Source organism: Tricharina praecox (genome assembly GCF_024521635.1).
Source record: "Tricharina praecox strain CBS 144465 chromosome Unknown BZA05scaffold_17, whole genome shotgun sequence".
Taxonomy (NCBI): domain Eukaryota; kingdom Fungi; phylum Ascomycota; class Pezizomycetes; order Pezizales; family Pyronemataceae; genus Tricharina; species Tricharina praecox.
This window is the reverse complement of record NW_026250419.1, coordinates 336,394-357,566: the sequence shown is the minus strand read 5'-3', so window position 1 is coordinate 357,566 and position 21,173 is coordinate 336,394. Positions and strand designations below refer to the sequence as shown.

General features: G+C 53.9%; 7 protein-coding genes across 7 annotated transcripts; 2 read left to right on the top strand and 5 right to left on the bottom strand.

Moving 5' to 3' along the window:
• Window positions 1-818: 818 nt before the first annotated feature.
• On the bottom strand, window positions 819-3,832 carry BZA05DRAFT_402234 (uncharacterized protein). The gene has a single exon (XM_051484094.1). It carries the CDS (start codon window positions 3,354-3,356, stop codon window positions 1,167-1,169), a length of 2,190 nt encoding a protein of 729 aa, XP_051338191.1. The 5' UTR covers window positions 3,357-3,832; the 3' UTR covers window positions 819-1,166.
• Window positions 3,833-3,893: 61 nt separating this feature from the next.
• Window positions 3,894-7,489, bottom strand: BZA05DRAFT_402233 (uncharacterized protein). The gene is made up of 10 exons (XM_051484093.1): window positions 7,165-7,489; window positions 6,032-7,095; window positions 5,733-5,978; window positions 5,595-5,675; window positions 5,426-5,538; window positions 5,120-5,376; window positions 4,972-5,064; window positions 4,798-4,920; window positions 4,339-4,743; window positions 3,894-4,279 (listed from the first exon to the last, which is right to left on the bottom strand). Exons 1-10 carry the CDS (start codon window positions 7,207-7,209, stop codon window positions 4,022-4,024), a joined length of 2,685 nt encoding a protein of 894 aa, XP_051338190.1. The 5' UTR covers window positions 7,210-7,489; the 3' UTR covers window positions 3,894-4,021.
• A 300-nt stretch (window positions 7,490-7,789) lies between these two features.
• On the bottom strand, window positions 7,790-12,453 carry BZA05DRAFT_419809 (uncharacterized protein; the record flags this gene model as incomplete). The annotated part of the gene is made up of 5 exons (XM_051485608.1): window positions 7,790-8,121; window positions 8,185-9,342; window positions 9,470-9,616; window positions 9,754-12,091; window positions 12,148-12,453. The coding sequence occupies 5 exons, from the start codon at window positions 12,451-12,453 to the stop codon at window positions 7,790-7,792; spliced, it is 4,281 nt and encodes a 1,426-aa protein (XP_051338189.1).
• A 702-nt stretch (window positions 12,454-13,155) lies between these two features.
• BZA05DRAFT_426188 (translation protein SH3-like domain-containing protein) lies at window positions 13,156-13,808 on the top strand (the record flags this gene model as incomplete). The annotated part of the gene is made up of 3 exons (XM_051485997.1): window positions 13,156-13,174; window positions 13,344-13,456; window positions 13,545-13,808. The coding sequence occupies 3 exons, from the start codon at window positions 13,156-13,158 to the stop codon at window positions 13,806-13,808; spliced, it is 396 nt and encodes a 131-aa protein (XP_051338188.1).
• Window positions 13,809-14,548: 740 nt separating this feature from the next.
• BZA05DRAFT_83093 (uncharacterized protein) lies at window positions 14,549-16,946 on the bottom strand. Its single transcript, XM_051488686.1, has 4 exons — window positions 16,493-16,946; window positions 15,208-16,412; window positions 15,119-15,158; window positions 14,549-15,068 (listed from the first exon to the last, which is right to left on the bottom strand). Exons 1-4 carry the CDS (start codon window positions 16,664-16,666, stop codon window positions 14,931-14,933), a joined length of 1,557 nt encoding a protein of 518 aa, XP_051338187.1. The 5' UTR covers window positions 16,667-16,946; the 3' UTR covers window positions 14,549-14,930.
• A 1,271-nt stretch (window positions 16,947-18,217) lies between these two features.
• BZA05DRAFT_83067 (histidine phosphatase superfamily) lies at window positions 18,218-19,993 on the top strand. Its single transcript, XM_051488684.1, has one exon. The coding sequence runs from the start codon at window positions 18,323-18,325 to the stop codon at window positions 19,688-19,690; it is 1,368 nt and encodes a 455-aa protein (XP_051338186.1). The 5' UTR covers window positions 18,218-18,322; the 3' UTR covers window positions 19,691-19,993.
• BZA05DRAFT_83084 (uncharacterized protein) lies at window positions 19,865-21,113 on the bottom strand. Its single transcript, XM_051488685.1, has 2 exons — window positions 20,728-21,113; window positions 19,865-20,617 (listed from the first exon to the last, which is right to left on the bottom strand). Exons 1-2 carry the CDS (start codon window positions 20,992-20,994, stop codon window positions 20,039-20,041), a joined length of 846 nt encoding a protein of 281 aa, XP_051338185.1. The 5' UTR covers window positions 20,995-21,113; the 3' UTR covers window positions 19,865-20,038.
• Window positions 21,114-21,173: the final 60 nt, after the last annotated feature.

Below are 21,173 nucleotides of genomic sequence, written 5' to 3'. Positions count from 1 at the left end.
CTGTTGAAACCGCGTACGCGTCGCCAGGACCGGGACCGGGACCAGCAGCAGCAGTGGATGGGCGGCCTGGAAGGAAGCGGGCCGTGATTCGCCCCCCTCCCCCGTTTCCCACTAACTCCTACATACATAGTAGTGGAATACGGTAACTAGAGCGCAGACCCGGAATTTGGCGATCGGCGGATAAAAGCAAAGCACGATGGCCCAAGCGAGGTATCCGCACACTCAGGTCTCAGTTCGCTGGGTCCTTCACCCACCACAACCACCACAACTAGAGTACAACCACCACCGCCTCTTGCGGCATCCCGTCGTCCCGCAGCCTCGTATACGTATCATATGTAGAGTAAATACATGCCGGTAATCACTCTGCACCGCACAGCACCCGCTAAATTGGTTCTCCGCTCTACCTACGTAATGGAAGGAAAAAGCTCGGATACTTGGGCTAGTACAGGAGGGCTGTCCTCCCCCTCTGCCCCCCTCTCCCTTCCCCTTTGACGTTACGGGACCTACCGAAAAAGGTACTCTATGTACTGGTATGTACCTACAAACTCAGCGGGTCCCGGTTTCACTGTTTCAGCCTACCTACCTACATAGACTACCTACCTAAAGATCGTAAACGTGGTTCCTTTCTCTCCTACCCCCTAGCTGTCTTTCCACCCTCATCACCGCTCCAGGGTCAATGCATGCAGTGGCCTAATTTGGACGCCCGTCGACGTCTTCCATCACTCGAAATCTCATCAGAATCTCATCACCGCGCTAGGGCCAGTGCATGCAGTGGCTCCGTTCCGAAGATGACGATCTCGATATGTATCTTAATACAAGCTTTCCTGACGAGTCCCAAGTGCCAAAGCGCTGGACTAGATACCTACCAGGTAGGTAGGTAGATGCCGCTTCCGAGAGAAGAAAAAAAAAAAGATGGTGAACGCGCAATTACATACCTACTATATTCCTAACATTGCTTGTCCAATAGGTACTGAGGTATACAACACATGCAAAACCAAATCAATCATCAAGCCAGCCAGCCACAGCGCCATATAACAAGAAGCTATAACCCTAGCCCCACTGCAAGCATATCAAAACATCACAACGCCAACAAACAGGATAAAGGAGCATAACGTCGTCAAAAAAGTTTACAAGCGTAGAGTATAGTATTCGTGTCCACCCAATACCTACTCCTTTCTCCCTACAGTACCGCGCAGTTCCTTCTCCACCAAACCGACGGTAATATCCTTCAGATCCGTGCCAACGCGCCAGTACAGCAGGCGGACGTTGATGCGATCCAGTCTTTCCCTGGCGACTGCCCACCGCCTCTCCCATTCGATCTGACGTTTTGTGAGCTGCGGAAGGTCTGTACCAGCGCTAATCCCCGTGGCGGTTGCGACCCGGTGCTGGAGCCGAGGGGGTGCTGCGGTTCGTACTTCCTCCAGTGCTGGGTTCGCCGTGATGACTCTTCGTAGTGGTAAGCCGGCCCTGACGTCATGGGAGGTGTCCCGACGTGGTGGTAGCGGCGGCGGCAATGGTTCGGCCGATATGGTGGAGCGACGGGGTGGTGGCGGTGGTGGGGGAACCGTGCCGCGACTGGAAGTTGCCTGTGCATCTTGCGCCGATTGCAGAATTGCATTCGGAGTGGAATGGTGTTGCTGGAGTGCCGTGGGCTTCTTTGGAACCGGAGGACTGCGGAGACTTGGTGGTTTTTCGGGCCGTGAAGGAGGCGTGCTATTGCGGATGCTCAACGTTGATGTACTAGAGTTTGAAGAGCAAGTCGATGCGTCGTTCCTATGAGGAGATGGTCGTGGGATCGGCCGTGGATTCGGAAGGGGGGATTCATCTTCAGCCCAGTCGTCCCGTAGAGGAGAAGGCCGCTGCAATGTCCCGCTGCTATTATTGCCGTCGAAGCTCATGAGATTGGATCCCGGTTGGGTGGGTTCTCCGGCAAAGACCGAATAGTCTCGTGTGAGATGCGACGTGACGTCTCGGATGCAGACGGCTATAACCCTGTCCGGCCATCGTTCCGCCATCTCCGTATACACTTCCAGATCCGCCTCGCCCGAATCTCCTACAAGCAACCACTTCCGACTAGGAAAATCCAACATGACGCGCTCTACTGTCCCTCTCTTGCGGTCCGCAGCAGGCTCGAAAACACCCTGAAACATACCGTTGTAATGTTTGAGGTGGAAAGACCCTGGCGGAAGTCCGGCCTCGCTGAAGAAGGACCTAAGCACAGGGTACAACTGCCACGGAGAATTCGAGATGTAATGAACCGAAACGTTGTAAGGCGGTGAAGCGAGCGTCTTGTACCAATCACCCACACCTGGAACCATGACATCGCGCACCGGCATCGTGAATGCTGCTCTTGCCATCTCACGTGGGCCAATTCCAATCCCGGAGTGTTTGACCGTGTCATCGATGTCCGAGATTAGCGAGATGCCTTCGGCGGAATGCATCTTGACCTCTTCAGTGATAGACAATGTTTGTGACGCTAACACACGGACAACGGCGTGGGTCGGCACGAAAGACAACCGCTCCCTGACGCTAAAGTGACCATTCTCAGAGGTGTATAGTGTGTGTTCGTGAGCCTGGGTATTGTTGGTGTTATTGTAGAAGATAATGGTAACTGGGGTCCTGGGAATCGCCTGATGAGTGAACGGCGCAAGTCTTTCGTCAAACGCAAGGTTGGCAGCTCGTAGTTCTGCGGGAGTCATGGTAGGCTGCGGCTCCTGAGCTGGATTGCTTCGCCACAATGCACTTCTCCAGCTACCGCCGCCTTCAGACCCAGCTTCTGAGCGGATTGACGCACTGGATGATTGCAGAGGTGGTCCATCACTGTCTTCGGACTGACTAGGTGCCTGCGACGACAATCCGCACATCCATCTCACAACACTCATCTGCCACCTGTCCTTCCTCCCCAGCGGCCCTGACCGTGACGCAAAGAGCCAGCCTCTCACATCGACCTCGCAGACGTTATCCTCCTCGCCGTAATCGAGGTCGCCATGGTAGAACTCATCGTAATTCGCGAACGCGGGTTCTTCATTGACATCTTTCCGTCTCCGCTCCTCCCCCGACAGCTCACGGGCATAACTCGGAAACAACCATAGCTCCATATTATCCGCCGTTACCACTCCCGTCTCCGGCAGGTTCTCCCCAGACACATTGTTGGACCTATATCCGGCATAGTAGCTCTGCTTGAGCTCGCTGGCGGCCTGTATCAGCTTCCTCCGTCTCGCGCCGGGCTCCCTCGGTTGTCCGTCCGCCGTCGTGCTCGACGCTGTAGATGTCGCATACCGCGCAGCAGCCCTTACGTACCCCCCCCAGCTCTGCTGCTGCTGCTGCGGTGCTTCTCCGTAGTTGTTATAGCTCATGGTGTTGTCTTTGAAGCTGCGCCGAGCCGAACGGGATCTTAGGCTGACGCGTTGGGTGACGGAGCCGTTCGCATGCCGCTGGACACGGGCTTCTTTGTTGAAAGGCTGGAGGAGACTTATTCGGCGGGATAGTCGGAGTCGGGTTGCAAGGGAAAGGAGAGCGTAGATTCGGGTTCGGAGGTGGACCCGGGGCTGAGTGTGGCGGCGGCGAATATAAGAGAGCGACTGGCGCAGCCGTTGGCGAAAACTGCGGGGATCCAGTTTCCAGAATTATCTCTGCAATGCAGGCAATACAGGCTTTCCTCAGCGACTCCGTGGATATTCTTGATTGCTGACGGGCAAGCGGGAGGCAGTAAATGGAGGGAATAGGTGGTGTATGTAGAAGATGTGGAACTGGACTCTGGAGTCTGGAGGGCTTGTTCCGGTGAGGTCATAAGTAAACCAAGAGCCTCATGCTTGGTAGTCGCTTGCGTAATAGCATCTGCGTAGTGGCTCTGACTAGCGGGAATTGTATTGCCGTCACAGACTACATCATAATTATTACGAAGTCCAGTGATCCAGTGACTTCAAAATTTAAATGCGTAAAGCGAAGTCTCTTTCTTTTCGACTTCATACGGCTTCGGCGTGTACTTGTGCAAATGCCATACACTACTCTTACTCAGGCCCTACCCCAATGGCCCCAAAGACGCTCCTCCAACGGTCCCTCTCCGCTTCACCACAGCGACAGGATCCATAATTTCCTCGATGAACTTTCTGGTTATCTCATTATTGAGTGGCTTGACCGTAAAGTCGGTCAGGCCATACTCTTTGGCCTTTTCACGATCTCCTAGCTCTTCTGTCGCAGTCACTCCAATAATGGGAAGGTTCTTCCACCGTACCATTTCTGGGTCCGTCCTGATGAACTTCGTTGCCTCGAATCCGTTCTATTTATTATGTCAGCTATCATGTGGCGAAGAATAAATAGCACTGGGTTTTGACTGACTAGCAACGGCATCTGTATGTCCATGAAGATGAGGTCCACATGGGTATCCTTCTTCTTGAGGATACTGATGGCATCTCGACCGTTCAGAGCCTTAACCACCTCGCATCCCATCGACTCCAGCCGTTTCCCCATGACCACCTGATGAGCCCAATTGTCTTCAACTAATAGCACTACAGTGCCCTCAATGTGGATCTTGGCGAACTCGGATGCCATCTTATTTTCTTCGTCTTCCAGGTCTTTGCTGTGAATGACGATGCCAAGAGTTTTCGAGAGTGTCTTCTCCTTTGGACCAAATACGACCTCCGATTCGGGAGATGGTCGACCGCATGGTACTGTGAACCAGAACGTGGTACCTCTATCGAGGATGGACATGCACCCAATGTCACCAGCCAGCAGAGAAACGAACTGAATGGCGCAGTGTTAGCCGCTTGGGTAAGCATCTGCGTAAATCTCACTAACCTTCCGAGCAATGTTCAATCCAATGCCGTCTACTCCAATCGTCTTTGAGTCCTGTGCAGAAGTCTTGTCTAAAGGTGCAAAAAGCGTCTGTCGGTCTTCGTCGGAGATTCCAAGGCCAGTGTCCTAGAAAAATCTGTCAGAAATACCACCCAAACGCCTATACATGGCCCTTACCTGGATCTCAAACTTGACCTCCAGCGAATTTCTCATGACTTTTTGAGTGAAAACCTTCAGTCTCACTTCTCCCTCGACCGTAAATTTGAAGGCCTTGATCACACGTCAGAAATGATCACACATTATCTCTCGGGAGAAGACGGCTGACGTTGGACAACATGTTGACAGCAATTCGCCGGATCTTGCTGTCATCGCCCACCAGCATTAAGCGTGAACCATCGCCAAAAGCACTCTTGTCGATTCCCGATGTGTCGACTTCGAAACGGATCCCGTCTTTAGCCATGCTCTCCGAAAACAATGTCTCCAGCTCTTCCACAAGATCCTGCAGGATGAAAGTTCGCCGGTCGATGACAACCTCGCCGGCGGTAATCTTGTTGAAGTCGATGATGTCCTGGAGTACGAGCACTAAACGAGTCATTAATTATGGCTATGGATGGGAGAACGTGATATTTACAGAGAGAATTGAGTGAGCCGAAAATTTGACGGATATAATTCACTTGCTCCTCGTTCAGCTTGTCTCTTGTGCCATACAAAAGCTCCAGCAACCCTATGATTCCGGCCACGGGTCTAATGCAGCCATCAGTATACACCGGTACCAATGTACTGGAGGATTGGGGTACCACGTTTTGAGCTCCCTTGAGATGGTGGAGATGAACATCTCCTGTCTGGTCTGGACGTCTGTCATCTGCTTCTCCTTTGAGAACCTGTTGAAGTTAGTCTAAACACTCATATTTCAAATATTTCAGCCAGGTTAACAGAACCATTGAGTCTGATCCACGACGATCGCCAAAGCCGCAAGTAATCCCTCTTCCTTCTCTGGGTTCTCGTACAAACATTTCCCTCTCAATTCAACTACCAATGGTATCGTTCCCGCATACAAGCCGATAACCTGAGTTAATGGCTGTCGGTGGGTGATGAGTTTGTTGAGAGCCCATTCTTCAAAAGGCAGCCGCTCCGAAAAATCTGGTCGCCAAATATCAAGACGAGCGATCCATTCAAACCCCTCACTGCACAAATATCGTCAGCGTATCTCTCCCATGCCCCGGCTGGTGGTTCCTACCCTATGCTCGCCTGTAAAGTCTCTTGACCCAGAACCGCCTTGGTTGCAGCATTCGTGATCACGATGTCACCATCCGGAGACAAAGCAATAAAGCAATAATCCATCTGGTCTAGGATCCTGTCTTTGATGTGTGCTACTCGCTGCATCATGTTCAACCCTGACTGGCCTACGGCACAGTCTGCCAATGGGTTGGCGGGATCGACGAGCTCTTTCTCTTCGTCGGCATGATGGTGCTGTTTTCTCCTCAACATGTCGCGCTTCCGGCGTCGGTGCTTGTCCTCGGTAGCCGTCTGTGTAGTAAATGTAGCATCTTCATCCAGAAGTCCTGGAATGAACGTCACCGTACTGTAGCAATAACCGGTGTGGAACGGATCAACAAGCGCAACGAACATCGTAGCAGGAATCTCCTTGCCATCATCTCGTTCAATGCAAACCGGAGCCGTGTCTCTCGTGGCAAGATCCGAATGAAGACCGTCTCCCCGCTTTAACTGCTCCTGTTCACCGTAGTAGTCGTAGCTGTTGTACTTGGGGCCCTCTCCATACATCTCCGCCCTCTCAGCAGCGTCCGTCCCGTTCTTCCACGCCTCTTGCTTTTGGAGTCTGATCTTGATATTCTCAAAGACCTGGATAAGGGAGACCCACTGCCGTATGCCCGGGTCCGCGAGTAGAATATTCAACTGGTCAAGGGTGTGTCCTTCCAGACCCGTGGCGAGAGGCTTCTCAAAGCCCTCCTCATCCAAGTTCTCATCCCGCTGCACATCATACTCCGGGGGAATCCAGTGCTCCTCTCCGCCCACCGCAACATTTGACTCTTCCTCTCCGAGGTCATCCAATTGCCTGACCCTCAGGACTCTCGCAGCGCATTTGTTGGCGTAGATGACGACATTGCCCTCTGAGAGTAGCATCTGCGGCGATGGTGAGCTGTCGAGGAGGATACTCGGATTGATTCCGCCCGGGAGAGAGGTCGGGTTATCGGCGTCAGTGCTGTTATACCCGCATTTCGGACAAACATCGAATTTTACGGAAGTTAGCTTCTGACTGTGCCGCTTGAGATGGTTCTTGAGCTGCAGTGCATGTTTTCGTCAGCTTCAACAACAACCTGCATCCGCCATGCCATGAGACGGAGGGCGTACCGTTGCCACTCGGGAGAACATGGCGGCAGAAGACGAATGTGTCATGGAAGCCCGAGGTGATAATAATAAAACACAATAGAGACCGGTCCACAACGTCGATTCTTTTGGGATTCTCCTGGGAAGGTGGACGACAAGGGAGAGTGCTCATCCAGCCAGCTACCAAACACCCTCAGCACTGTAGGTACTCGGCGCAGAATGGAGGATGGATCGATGGGTACAGTGTCTTGATGAATATGTTGTGGTTGTTGTGATTGAGGGGGGTGCTTGGGCTCTGGTTAGGAAGTGATAGCCGGGATCAAGCAATGCAACAGCAGAGTGCAACCGTTCTCATTTGGGAGACCCTCTCCCCCCTTTTGAAAGTATCTACCTCACTCTATGCACTAAGATTGGTGGAAATACAAGAAATCAATCAACGCCATTTAACAAAGAATCGAGCACAGAATACAGAGCACAGTAAGAATGCAAAATTTGAAGGTAAAAGCACTTGAATCTTCAAACCCGGGATATAGAGAACGCAACAGTACATGGTAGCCTCTAGCAAATGAAGAAAACGGAGGAGCGAGCAAATACTTCGCCCCAAGACAAACGCCTAAAAAATCTCCATTGTGCAATCATGACGGCTGTGCTAAGATGGCTTCTGGAAAGGACTTTTGACGATTCGCATGTGCGTGTCGTTGAGTAGAGCCTGCCAGTCGGTATCCAGCAGATCGCCAATCTGGCCTCCTAACGTGCCAGCACCCAGCGTGCCATAGCGATCGCACAGCTGGCGCTGCGCCTTCGTCACACGCGCAGTTTTCGGCGAGTTGATTCCATGGGCAATTTTGAAAAGCTTCGTCATTGGGAATCCAGGCGGCGGCAAGAATTTGTGGAGCGGTGTCGAGGCCGAAGCGATTGGCGTGATCTGATTGCCGGCGTGGTCGGAGAGGTAGTCGACATCCGAGACACCCGATTCCGGGTCTTCTCTCTGTTAGTTCGGCTCTGTGTTCGGGAGAGGGAGAGGGAGAGGGAGAGGGAGCGAACCTGACAGTAATACTGCTGGTCCCATTCCGAAACTCTGCATAACAGCATCGGTATGAACGTCGAGGTGGGCTGCCCATTCCTGCTCGCTTGCAAACTCGAACAATATCGGTGGGTGTTCGCCGGCCATCGCTTTCTGCTTCTTTGTAAGTGGCCGAGCGCATCCGAGCCAGTTGCACGTGAACCGGTCCCTGTCAAAACTGCCCTGCTTATGAGTCAAGAGGTGGCGCTTGAGATTGTCGATATTGTGGAGTTCCGCAGCACAGTCCTTCCATTTGCAGCCGAATCGCTTGAATTTGCGAGCGCGGGAATTCGACGGAGTGAAAGAGCTCGCTGTGTCCTGCGTTCGGCGTCGCTTGGCTGGCTGTTCTGAGGTCATCGGCGAAGTTGAGGACTCTGGACATGAGTCGATGAAGATGGGTTGCGTTTCAAAGTTGGTTGCACGACGCGAAGAAGCGCGGTATGACGGCGCGCTATGTGGTACAGGAGCCGCATTTTTGATGCCACGGACTTTTGGTGTAGCGGCAACTTCCGAAGCTTGGCCTCCCGGTGCAGATCTACGAGCATGGTTGCGAGCTCGCTTCTTAGAGATGACTGGTGTCGACAACGCAATAGGCGCACCATCCATCTCAACTTCTCCATCGGCAGCATCGAGAAGAATAGGGTTTGGGTCGACGAGATCCCATCTGATGGTGGAGAGATCGCAGCTCCAATCGAGGCCTAAGTTCTCCTTGAGAGGCAGCAGATGGTCGTTGAGTCCACGCTCGGTTGGATGCCTGCGTGCGGCTATCAGGATGTCGCGCGCGATGGTGGCTGGATCGTATTTGGACACCCTTGCAGCTTTCTTTCTGGAGATCACCTTGGCTAGTGGCTGATTGAACTGCGGCCACTGCATCGAACCAATATGTTGTGCGTTTGGATCGCGCAGCGAAGGGCCTCCTCCGCTTAAAGCTGGGACGATGCTTGGGGGGGTCTCCGTTCCTAGTCCGGAGAGTGTGATACCATCAGTGTGCACTTGGCCGCCACCGTTACTGGGAGAGTGATTGTCGATATCCATGCAAGCCATCTCCGGCGGGGCCAAATATTCGGCCGCTGCTGGCGGAGGGGGAGAGTCGTCGAGAACCACGATGTTTTCGGGTGGTGCTGACATTGCTGTTATTGCTGTTGTTGATGTCAATGGTGATGGCACTGATACAGGTGCCGGACGTGGGGGAGCAACGGAGGAATAGTCATATAGCGGATGACGTGCAACGTGCACTTCTAGTTTCGGATTCGCAGCAGGCACTACCCATTTCAGCTGGGCTGCCGTAGAATTTATCTGCGCGGGTCCTGATGGAGGTGTGACTACGACTGTCGAGCTTCCTTGAGCCCTCCTCCCGCTCCGAACACCGCTCGGGGTATCTCCGGCATGTCCTGGACCCCGGAGTTGATCTATCTGCACTATTGGAGCAGGTTGCGGAGGTGTCCCGTACGGGGCTTGCTGATATATCGCCCGGGGAGGTGGAACCGGCGGAGTGTAGCCTCCATTTTTAGCCTGCTCCAAAGAAGCTATCATGTACCGAGCCAACTCACCTCTATCGTACAAGTGCCCTAGAGTGTCGAAGTATGCACACATGATGTCGAAATCGTTGGCGTCCCGAAGCAACTGCTTGATCGTCTCGACTAGAACGGATACCCCTTTGGTCAGATGGAATGCACATGCCGCTGCTGCGAGCACCTCAATGTCCGCGACCGGCAGTGGCCGCTTCTGCGATGGCGTTGTGACTCCATGTGGTGCCTGGAGCGTTTGACCTGGAGCAGAAGGCTGGCAAACAGAACCACCGATCGCAGGGGCGGAAATCCGAGACTGCTGCAAAGGTTGAGCTGGTCGCAAATGCGATATCTGTGGCGGTTGTGATGCCCACGGAACCTGCTGCAGCGGAAGAGCCTGTTGCGGAGGAACCTGTTGCGGAGCTTGTTGCGGAGCCTGTTGCGGAGCCTGTTGCGGAGCCTGTTGCGGAGCCTTTTGCGGGGCCTTTTGCGGGGCCTGTTGTGGAGCCTGTTGCGGAACCTGTCGCGGAACCTGTCGCGGAGGTTGTGGCTGGTGTGAAGTAGCAATTTTCCCAGCGGGAGAAGGCACAGGCTGAAGCTGCTGTTGCTGTTGTGGGGCAAGTTGCAGAGCTTCGGCCTGGTTAGGGGTAGCAGGCTGTGCAACGGGAGTGGATACAGGCAATTGTAAGGTTTGTAGCGTCTCAATGAGTGGTGACTGATTCCTCAGGGCATCCGAAATAATTGAGTTATAGAGAGTAGGGTCACTCGTCCTGAGCATAGCAAGATATCCGTGAACATCTAGTTCCTGTTTAGGCACTCCACTAACAGCAGCGCCTGTCACTGGCAACGAGCCTGTCACGATCACTGGTTGCTGGGGCTGCTGCTGCTTCTCGGAAACTGGGATAGCTGCGGCTTGAACAGGCGGAGGGGCCGGAACCACCTGAGTCGTTTGGTGGGTCGGATGACTCCGAGCAGCCTGAGGAGCCTTGGGAGCTTGGGATACCGGGCGGTCTTGAGAGGTTTGGGGAGCTGGATGAGATTGAGCAGTCGGAGGGGTCCGAGGGGGTTGGAGAGCTTGAGGAGCACCAGCAGTACGGGGGGCCTTAGCCTGAGGAGCCTGAGGCACATGAGTCGCTTGGGGAGCAAGATGACTCCGAGGAGCTTGAGGAGCTCCGTGAGCCTGAGAAACTTGAGAAGCCTGGATAGATTGAGGAGCTTGTGAAGTACCGAAAGCAGGCACGACCGGTCCGGGAGTAACGCGAGGCTTAGCTGGCTCGGGGAGATATAGCCGTGGCTGAGGCTTCTGAGGCTTCTTAACCATCGGTGGTACGGGCACGCTCTTCGAGCGCAGCACCGGCGTCGGCGACTTCGCTTGTCCCTGCTCTGCCGGAGGGACAGGTATAATCGGAGGAGGCAAAGAGGTGGGAGGTTGCACAATCGAGGCTTGGTGCCGGGCTTTTTCAATCGCCCATTCTTTCTCTCTCTGTAGCTGCTGCTCTCGCTGTAGTTGTTGGTCTCTCAGCTGCTGCTCCCTCTGTTGCTTCTCTCTCAGCTGTTGGTCTCTCAGCTGTTGGTCTCTCAGCTGTTGGTCTCTCAGCTGTTGGTCTCTCAGCTGTTGGTCTCTCGGCTGTTGGTCTCTCAGCTGTTGCTCCCTCTGTTGCTGCTCTCTCAGCTGCTGCTTTTTCCGCTGCTGCTCTTTCCGCTGCTGCTCTCTCTGTTGCTGCTCTCTCAGCTGTTGGTCTCTCTGCTGTTGGTCTCTCTGCTGTTGGTCTCTCTGCTGCCGCTCTCTCTGCTGCTGCTCCCTCTGTTGTTTCTCTCTCCATAACTGCTGCTCCCTCTCCTCCTGCAACTGTTGGTCCCTCTGCGACTGCTGTTGGAAGAGTTTGAGTTGTTCCTGCCGATTGTGTTCCAACAGTGCCAACTGAGCCGTTGACCGAGCACCTTGGGCATGTCCCGCAGATGCCTGTGGAAATACGGTGGACTGTTGCGACGAAGATGCCAGCGCTGAAGGTTGGATCCGACTAGGGTACTGATAACTCTGGTCCACGCCCGAAGTTTGCTGAAACCCTTGCCCAACATTCGTCCTCTGCTGTGCTGGGGGCTGTCCCCCGAAACTGTCCACACTTGGCTGGCGGGCTAGCGATTGTGCCCTCTGTGGAGGCGACGGCTTGTAGTACTCTGACGTTTGGGTAGCCGGGGCAGAAGCCGTGTACGCGGGAGTCATGTAGGCCGACGAGGTTTGTGGAGGCAGGGCCTGGGCCGTGTACGTCGGGGCCGTGTACGTAGAGACGGGCTGTCCCTGTGTGTAGTACTGCTGTGCGTGACTTGTCTGTTGCGGACGGTAGGTTTGCTGCTGCTCGTACTTTTGAGGCTGGTGTTGCTGCTACGAAGGTCAGCACGGCTTCCCGCGTGCTGTGAATCGGGGCTTTCACTCACAGTAGCTACGTTGGGGTAGTCTTCTTGGGCCACCGGGTATCTCTGCCCATAATCCACCGTGCCCGGCCCATGACGGTCAGTCGCATCGCCGACACCAACACCTCCGCCGAAGTTTGGGCTTTGATATCCCTGCATAGTCGGATAAGGAGTACCGTTGTAACCCCATTTCCCAGTTTGTCGAGTGATTTCCGGCCTCACATACTGCTGTAGCGGATACGGAGGCCGGTCTCCAGAGGGAACAGGTGCACGCCGAGGATTGAGATTTTGCGCCGACGCGTCGTAGGAAAAGTCGCTGTCTAAAGACATTTCTGCTCACTCCCGACGACAAGCGCGCGTGCGCACTACGTTCGGGGGTAGACGGGAAGCAAACCGAACGGAGTTGAGGGTGTTCTGTAGCGGCGGAATCAGCGTGGAATCAGCGTGCGATCGACATTATTCGTTAAAGCTATGAGCGGTACGCGACTCTGTTGCCGCCATGCTTATGCAACCCAGATAAACCCAGCACAATTTCACCAATCACGGGAGTAAAATATACGTACATGTCTTACTGGGAAGTACCGTAGATTTGATCTGTTGGCTTTGGTTCGTGGGTGTTTGCTTTATCTGATTATTGACGTGAAATATGCAGTCGTTGAAGCACACTGGTGAAAAGGTAGCTGCAAATATGATAAACAAACGTGGGCGGAGCTCTCATCCCAAGGTCACGAGCAAAAGCGCAGTAGCGCGATGAGGCTCGGCGGGAACCTTCTCAGCTAACCTAATATGGCTGCTAGGGTACCCTTCACTTTAGCTCGTTACATAACTGCAGGAGATTAGGGTCTGTAACCCTCGCCCGCACAAATCCAAGCTTGTTGTGCGCAGTAGTCACCCGCCTGGCGCATGCTTCGCCCCACAGAGCACATTCCAATTTCACGAAAAATCAACACCCGCAACGCCGCAACGCCAACTCCGCGACCCCCCCGAAGACCCCAGCAACCTCCCCCGAACGACCGACCACCGAACGACGCAATGGTTAAGCTCAACAACGGTGTGTTACCAAAATTCTGCTACTTTGGAGGATTGGGTTCTTTGCGGTGGTGGAATTGAGCAGCGAGGGCAAATAGCGCGGAGGAGAGATGGAGCGCTGGGGTGCAAAGAGCGGGAACGCAAAGCTTTAAAAAGACGGAAATGCTGATGGAGCTGTGTTTTCGCATCAGGACTCGCCTCTTCGCGCAGAAAGTCGCGTAAGGCTCACTTCTCGGCCCCTTCGTCGGTCCGCAGAACCATCATGTCGGCCCCTTTGTCCAAGGAGCTGCGTGAGAAGCACGGAGTACCTACCCTTTCTCCTTATTCTTCACCCCGTCTACTCCGTACACTTCGAAGCGCAATCGTCCCTAACGCATCCGGCTGCTCTCCAGGTCCGCTCCATCCCCATCCGCAAGGACGACGAGGTTATCATCACTCGTGGATCTCTCAAGGGTCGTGAGGGCAAGGTCACATCGGTCTACCGTCTCAAGTACGTCGTGCACGTCGAGCGTGTGACCCGCGAGAAGGTCAACGGCCAGTCGGTTCCCGTCGGCATTTCACCGAGCAAGGTCATCATCACCAAGCTGAAGCTCGACAAGGACCGTGAGGCTATCCTGACGCGGAAGGGCGGCAAGGGTACCGAGACCACTGCTTAAACGACAAAATGAGCGGCGGTAGGCGGCGTGGCTAGCAGTGGGAAAATAGAAAGGGTGCTTCATACCGCTAGTTTTAGTTTGGGTATTAGGGGTTGGCTACGTTTTCTGCTGTCTTTCTCTCACGCCGGTGTATGAAAGCAAAAAAATAATTTGCGTCTCATCATCACGGCACATTGGGGTTTCGGAGTTGTTTTGCGGGCTGAGTATAGAGATATATACTCAGGTTTGGGTTTTTTTCGGGATTAACGGATGTGCTCTGATGAAACGGTGTGATTTCAGTGATGGTAGAGTTGGATGTTAATTACCAGGACCACTGCCTTCACCACTGCTGGGCGAGACGACTATTCGGTGTACACGAGGATGTTATCATTCCATATCAACAAACGACCCTACCAGTTCAGCAAACCATACCTCATCCAAGATCGATATCTCCCAGCTCGTTCAGCACATGCGCAACCCTCCACTCTTCCCCTTATCCCCCCTTCTCCCATTACTTCCCTTTTCAACGCCAATAATATCACCACGGCAATCACACGATTCTTTTCGTGAGCTATGGTTGTCGGAGGTAAACAATTGGCGGATAAAGATCCACATATACCATCGCGTTGCAGACCGGCCCCTAAGATTTCCTCCGTGCTGGAAGTCGGTTTGAATGCGAGGGACATTTTTGATCATATATACACATTTAGATTTCAATTCCAGTTAATTTGAGTTTAATCCGAATCGGACGACCAATTGTTTTGTTTTGTCAAGTGGAGTGAAGTGAAGATGAGTGCATGTACGTCGTGGTATCTATTGTACATTTTTCCACGTTAACAATGAAGAAAAGCAATTGCGATCACTCGGTAGAAGGCTAGAACAAAAGCTGCCCCCTGCTCTCTGCCGAGAACCCCCAACGCAAAGAAACAAACCATCGAATCATCTCTACACCCCCGAACCCCCAGCCAAAGGCACCGACAGTACTAGGGCATGAGTATTTCAACAGTTGCAGGTATCCCCGCGAACAAAAAAATCCACTCCCTACCCCCCTTGCGTCAATCGTAACAAAAGGACAGAAAACAATGAAGACACCAACGGAACAACAGGAACCTTCAAACTTTGGAGTCGCCACCAAGCTTGCACTTAGTACACAGTCCCAGCAGAACCAGAGCCGTAACCACTATGCGAGCTCATGTCGGAACCGCCGGCGGAAGTGGCATTCATGTTCTCCTTCAGCTGCTGCTGATGCTTGGACCTCGCAGTGCTCTTCATTTTCATAAACTAATGGTCTCAGTCAGTCCAGCCCACCATAATAGGGATCTATTTCAAACCTGGATGAATGCGAGCTGGTGCTCTCTGGCGGAACTAGCGCTGAATGACGGTCAGTAAACGCAGCTTTCGGCGAAAGGGGGATAAATACCCAAGCATAGCAGGGGGCGGAACCAAGATCTCTTCGGCGACGTCAGGAATGACTTCCCTGGCCTTCCCTTTGTCGGTAGCTGGCGCACCCTGGATGTTGGCCTTATCTTGAGAGAGCGGAGTGTTGGGTTGAGTGTTGTGTTTTTGTTCGGGACGGCCATTGCTAGTACCACCTGGTCCGGTATTTTTGGGGTTAAACTGCTCGTACTGCCTGCCGGTACCGCGAGATCCAGTGTTCTTGGGCGTCGGCTGTGGGAAGAGCTCGCTGGTGTCGGCCTGACCTTTGAAGCCGCGTCTGCCTCCAGACTTCTGTCCGCTAGGGTCGAACTGAGGTCTAGCTGGAGCAGTAGAAGCATCCCACTTCGGCTCGTCTATCTCCAGGGTCGGGGTCAAGGCAGTCATGGGGACGGTCTTGAGAGTTCCTCCTGGAACAAATCCTTGTGAGAGTCCACGAGCATAACCGGTAGCACCAATCGTGACAGCTGGATAACCACCAGAAAGATCAACAGGATTAATGCGGCGCTGCGAAATCGGGGATTCCAAAGACATGCTCGCCAGCCTCTGTTCAAAGGTCGGCATTGCCGGTTGGGATGGGGAAAAACCGGAATACAACGCGGACGACTGGAGCGACTGATAATGGTGCGCGGCCTGGAGCTGCTGAGCTGCGAGGAGCTGCTGAGCCTGAAAATTTTGCGCGGTTAGGGACGGCGTAGCCGATTGAAGTTGACGATAGCTAGTCGCATATATTTCAGCGAGGTGTGGGTAGAACCTGGCGATGTTGTGAAGGATTCCCTGACGGAGTGGATCCATGCTACCCATCATCGGCTCGAAGTCTGGTGAGATTCGGTCGCCTATGCTCGTCCTTGCAGACTGCATCGGTGCCATATGGCTCTGCATGGGAGTCATAGGAGTGTGCGTCGTCGCCATAGGGGAAGACAAATGACGCTTGTATTCCGACCTGTATTCCGGAGCGGAATAAGGAAGGGTGGGCTGCTGATGCATCTGCGGGGTTTCGATGGACGGCAATCCCGAAGGTGCAACATGGCCATGTCCTCCTCCCCTTCCTCTCGCTCCGCCAGTTTCACCGGTCTTAACTGGCGTAGGCGAACTACGCACTCCTCCACCACCTAGGTATCCTCCTGGCTGGTGCTTGTGCTGCTCAGGACGTTCCTGATCAAGTTCAGTCGGAGGGGTCCAACGGGCCGTCTATTAAGGTCAGTACCTAGTATAATCTTGGAGAAGGGATGAAAGGAAGCATGATGGTGCTAGAAGGAAGGATTTCGTACGTTCGGTTGATTGGCAAAGTGCGTCTTGATGATGCCGTACGCCCAGGCATCTTTGGTGAACTTGTGGAGAGGACATGAGACGAACGGCAGGGTCAACCTCATGGCGAGCAGCTCGTGAACAGCGTACTTGCGAGGAGCCTGCGGCATTGAGGCCCTGTAAGCTTGGGTGGCCATGGCGTGCGGTAAGGTGGGAGGTATGACGGAGATTGTTGACTTTGCTGTTGATTGAGATGGATATGGGGGCAGGGAAGGGCAAGAGAGAGACTTCTGCGGGAAAGTGGTGATGGGCGGTAGTTTTAGTGGTCGCGAGGAAAGAAAAAGAAAGATTGAAAGGAGTGAGATGGACGTTTGATGGAAGGTTGAGAAGAAAGAAAAGCTGTGTTGCAGCGAGGAGGAGGTTAGCTGGTTGTTGTGGTTGTTTGCTCAAAAGGTCCCAGACGTGGTAGCACAAGCCACCACTTTGTTTTACTTTAGAGAAGCCGGCAGCGATGTGCAAGCACCAGCACTTCAGCGGGAACATCGTGGGCCATCCGACCTTGGTCACTGGAGGCCCTCCTCCACACATACCAGCAGTCAACTTCAGTGAGCACACCAAGTTTTAAGGGGCGACTCTAGTGATGGTGCACACTCCGGTACAGCAGATATATTCAGAGAGAGCAGTTCAGTTTTTTAATTGCATACGGCCTGTACAGACTATGGCAACCACACAAGGGTCCTTTCGTGCAGCAGATATATTCATTTCTGTTTTTGTTTGATCAGTAATTACAAGTAATTACATGCGGCCTATCTAGATCATGGCACTATCACCCCGTTCAACCCCCCGTTTCCACGCCACTGTCCAATCCGACTTGCATCGAGCGGCCCGATGTGGCTTTCCCTGCCCTCCGCCCCGGCCTGTCCCAGAAAAGTAGATACACGGTAAAGACTGAGTGAGGATATATGTCGCATGTCACGTGATCGAGCTGCCAGGGGCTGGGTGTTAGGTTTGAGACCAGTAACCATGTAGAATCTCGACCCGCACCGCAAGAAAGTAGTAAGCCGGACTCACCGATCGCGATTCGGCGTCGATCACGATGTGGGATTAGCTAGGTATCGAGGAACGTCTTCAGGTTGGAGTGGAGAAAGAGCCAAGAGTGGTAGGTGAACTAAAGGTACGCACGTGAGCAGAAGCTATGGACGGCAAGTTTCCCGAGTGCTATGTAGCAAGTATCGCACTGAGCCTTCCATCAAGAGGGCCGCAATACGGACGATCGTGAGAGATGGCCAATTGAGGGGAATGAGGGGCCTCCCAAGTTTCACCCCTGTCTGCCTTCCATCGTTCCTCCGAGGAGATGTCCACCGTCAAACTCCGACGGAAGCATCACATATTACCTGACACTACCGTTTTACCTCACTCAGTCATAGCCTCGGCGGGTCGCGAAGTTTGACCTTCCGTGCCGGTGCTGGCCGCTGGGAAAAAGAACTTTTATCGATAAGGCACTGCAAACCAACCGATAGGCTTGTCGATTCCACAGGCCCTTCGGCATTGAGTCGCGCTAAAGGGCCAAAGGTGCGGGGCTTACAGATTCCACGCGAGACACCACCGCTATTAGGTCTTCCGAAGAGACATTGTTGGGCATAATCGTGGGCATCTACCCTTCTGGGTAATTATGTGCAAATGCAATGTCTATAGTTGGATAAGAAGTAGAGCGTCCCCCATTTTGACTTTCGGGAAGGCACGGCTCTTTCGGTAGTGATCAACAATATGCGAGAAGCATAAAAGGCATAAATACCCCACGTTCGACGTCCTTTGCGCCTAAAGTTTTCAGTCCGGCGTTTTATATCTTCACTATGCTTCGATCAATCGCAGTCCTCCTCCTGGCCGCCGAATTGGCCGCAGCCCATGCAGACACAGTCAAAGGCGCCGTGATATTCTCTCGTCACGGAGACCGAACATGGAAGGGAGCACCACCCACAACGCTCACCGCCGTCGGCCAGCAGCAGCTCTACAACTCCAGTACATACTGGCGGTCTCGCTGGCTCGATTCGGTCTCCGGGTACCAGATTGTAAACCTCAGTGAGGATGTTTACAACTCCGCCCAGTTCTCGGCCGCTACACCTGATCAGCCCCTCCTCGTCACGTCTGGTCAGGTTTTCCTCCAGGGATTGTACCCTCCGCTCAATGAGACATCTGAGCATCCGCTGTCAGGATATCAATATGTCCCTCTCGCCACGATACCTTCGGACTCTCCGGCGAGCATCTGGCTTAAGGGTGACGACGGATGTCCTGCGTACGATGATCTTGCCGACAGATGGAACTCAACGGCCGAGTTTAAAGCCCTTGAAGCGTCAACGAAGGACTTCTACCTTTCCTTCTACGACAACATCTTCGCTGGTGTCCTTCCCAAGAGCAAGCTGTCCTACAGCAATGCCTACAATATCTTCGATTACGTCAACGTCGGGATGGTACACAACAAGACCATATCAAACTCGATATCCCAAGAAGAGCTCTTCCAGCTGCGAACCCTCGCCGACTCCGCCGAATGGGCCAAAGCCGGCGCCATTTCCTCCGCCAACGACCCCCTCGCCGTCTCCGGCCTCACTTTCTCCAGCAAGGTGCTACAGCAATTGCAGGCGATTGTCGACTCCAAGGGCACCAAGAACCTCCTCAACGTCAACATCGGCTCATACGACACCATGCTATCCTTCTTCGCCCTCGCTGGCCTCCCCTCCGTCAACGCGAACTTCTACGGACTGCCCGACTACGCCTCCACCCTCGCCTTCGAGCTATACTCGCACACCGACGCCTTCCCGGGGGATCTAAGCGAGCTCAAGGTCCGCTTCCTCTTCCGCAACGGCACTGATGCTCCTGCAGAGAGCTTCCGCCTCTTTGACAGCAGCACCGCTGCCCTGTCGTGGGCCGACTTCAAAGCGGGAATGGAGAAGATCTCGCTCAAGAGTGTTGAGGAGTGGTGTGCATTCTGTAGTTCTACCGAGGACTACTGTCTGCCATACAAACAAGAGACGAGGGCTGTGACGAAGGAGGTCGCTGGTGTTATTGGTGCGGTCGTCACCCTGGGTGTGCTTATCGTTGCGGCGGTTGTGGCCGCCGTGGCGGGTGTTAGAATCTCCAGGAGGACGAAGCTGGGGTCCGTGGCGGTTATTGCTGGTGGAAAGCAGTTTGATGAGGCCAGCTCTTATGCTGGGTCGAAGTTGTAAAATGGATGATGTTTCACGGGTAAAATGACTTATGGTTTGGGCAGGTTTATGATTTCAGGGTGTACGGAAGAAGAGGAATGAAGAGGGTATCCGAAGATGATAATTTATGACCGAGTTCTACCAAACATTGGATATATTCTCCGGCTAATCAGCCTTGACCTTTGGATACAAATATGCTATAATGAAATCCATCCGCAACTCCACACCAAAAGGAAAAGCATTCGGTAAGGCGAGTGATATTGCATGAGTATCCTACCAACGCACTACAAAAAAATACAACTGGCCTACCGCCACAAGAGGGTGCAATATGAAGCTACCCACATCTGAGCGAAATGATACACATGTCCATCAACCATCCCCAACACCCACGGCTGCCGCATTCTCTCCGCTGATACCATCCGCACTGGCCTGCATCTGCCCCATCAAAACACCCACATACCTCTCAGCAGCAATCGCAAAATTCTCGACCATAGCAATCTGTGCCTCTACTGCACCCTCACTGTCTGCACAATGCGAAGCTACATACCGCAATGCAGTAAGCGTATTCCTCGCACTTACTGCGGCCGTCCGGGACGCCTCCAGGGTCTCCACCAACACCGACGGCTTCCTAGTCTTCTCCTCCCTCGTCTTCCCCCCCTCCCGCAGCAGTTCCTTCCCCTTCCCCCTGCCACTCTCCCGTCTCTCCGGCACCGGCGAGACCGCAGGCGACGCCTCATCCTCGTCGTCGTCCGCCGCCGGTGACAGCGGCGGAGAAGGATTCTCGACCGCTATTCCATAGCCCCGCAGGAACTCGGCGATCTCGCCGTTGCGCCGCGCATAGTTCTGCGCCTTGACGAGGGATGCGCGTTCCGCTGGGAGGTTGCGCGTGCCCCGTTGGATCCGCTTTTGGTAGCGCTTGGTGATCCGCGCTATGGCGCCATGGAGCGGCTAATGGCGTGCGGGTATTAGCGTGGCTGCGGGAAGGCGGAGAGGAAGGGGGGGCGGAAGGAAAGAAGGACGGAGAGGTGGTGGTGGTGGAGGAGGGATGGATGGCTCACTGTGTCCAGTTTACTCCAGACCGTGCGGCCCACGAATTCGGCGGGGGTGGGCGTGGATGGTACCCCGGAGCCAGAGGCGGCGGGTGTGTGTTTCCGCTTTCTGGTTGTGGTGCTGTTGCTTGTTGTTGCAGGCGGGGAGGGTGCGGGGTCCGCGTCGGGGTCGGCGGCGGCGGCGGTGGTGTTGTTGTTGATGGTAGGTTCCTGGTCTGCGGGCTCAACTGCGGAGGTGAGGACCGCTGCGGCGGCGGCGGCTGGTGCTGCGGACATGGTCTACGGTACGTTGAAAGCTGAAGCCGGTTGAATGGGTGGCGACGCGGGCTGTCGCGGGGCGGGTTATAAGTGAGCTTCACTGAACTGACCGGACGGTGGGTGGCTAGATGGCCATATTTCTTTCTGACAATGAGGTTTCTTTTTGTTGCTGGGGCTGATATGGATCCGAACCGTTT

What these genes read in the sequence shown, in the direction of transcription:
- BZA05DRAFT_83084 (XM_051488685.1), bottom strand. Translation starts at nt 20,994, where the DNA reads ATGTCCGCAGCACCAGCCGCCGCCGCCGCAGCGGTCCTCACCTCCGCA. An exon ending in TCTGGAGTAAACTGGACACA is followed by an intron (nt 20,618 to 20,727) that starts GTGAGCCATCCA and finishes GCACGCCATTAG; the next exon opens with CCGCTCCATGGCGCCATAGC.
- BZA05DRAFT_83067 (XM_051488684.1), top strand. Translation starts at nt 18,323, where the DNA reads ATGCTTCGATCAATCGCAGTCCTCCTCCTGGCCGCCGAATTGGCCGCA.
- BZA05DRAFT_83093 (XM_051488686.1), bottom strand. Translation starts at nt 16,666, where the DNA reads ATGGCCACCCAAGCTTACAGGGCCTCAATGCCGCAGGCTCCTCGCAAG. An exon ending in CCGCCCCCTGCTATGCTTGG is followed by an intron (nt 15,159 to 15,207) that starts GTATTTATCCCC and finishes ACCGTCATTCAG; the next exon opens with CGCTAGTTCCGCCAGAGAGC. An exon ending in ACCAGCTCGCATTCATCCAG is followed by an intron (nt 15,069 to 15,118) that starts GTTTGAAATAGA and finishes TGAGACCATTAG; the next exon opens with TTTATGAAAATGAAGAGCAC.
- BZA05DRAFT_402234 (XM_051484094.1), bottom strand. Translation starts at nt 3,356, where the DNA reads ATGAGCTATAACAACTACGGAGAAGCACCGCAGCAGCAGCAGCAGAGC.
- BZA05DRAFT_402233 (XM_051484093.1), bottom strand. Translation starts at nt 7,209, where the DNA reads ATGACACATTCGTCTTCTGCCGCCATGTTCTCCCGAGTGGCAACG. An exon ending in ACTTTACAGGCGAGCATAGG is followed by an intron (nt 5,979 to 6,031) that starts GTAGGAACCACC and finishes ATATTTGTGCAG; the next exon opens with TGAGGGGTTTGAATGGATCG. An exon ending in GATTGAACATTGCTCGGAAG is followed by an intron (nt 4,744 to 4,797) that starts GTTAGTGAGATT and finishes TGCGCCATTCAG; the next exon opens with TTCGTTTCTCTGCTGGCTGG.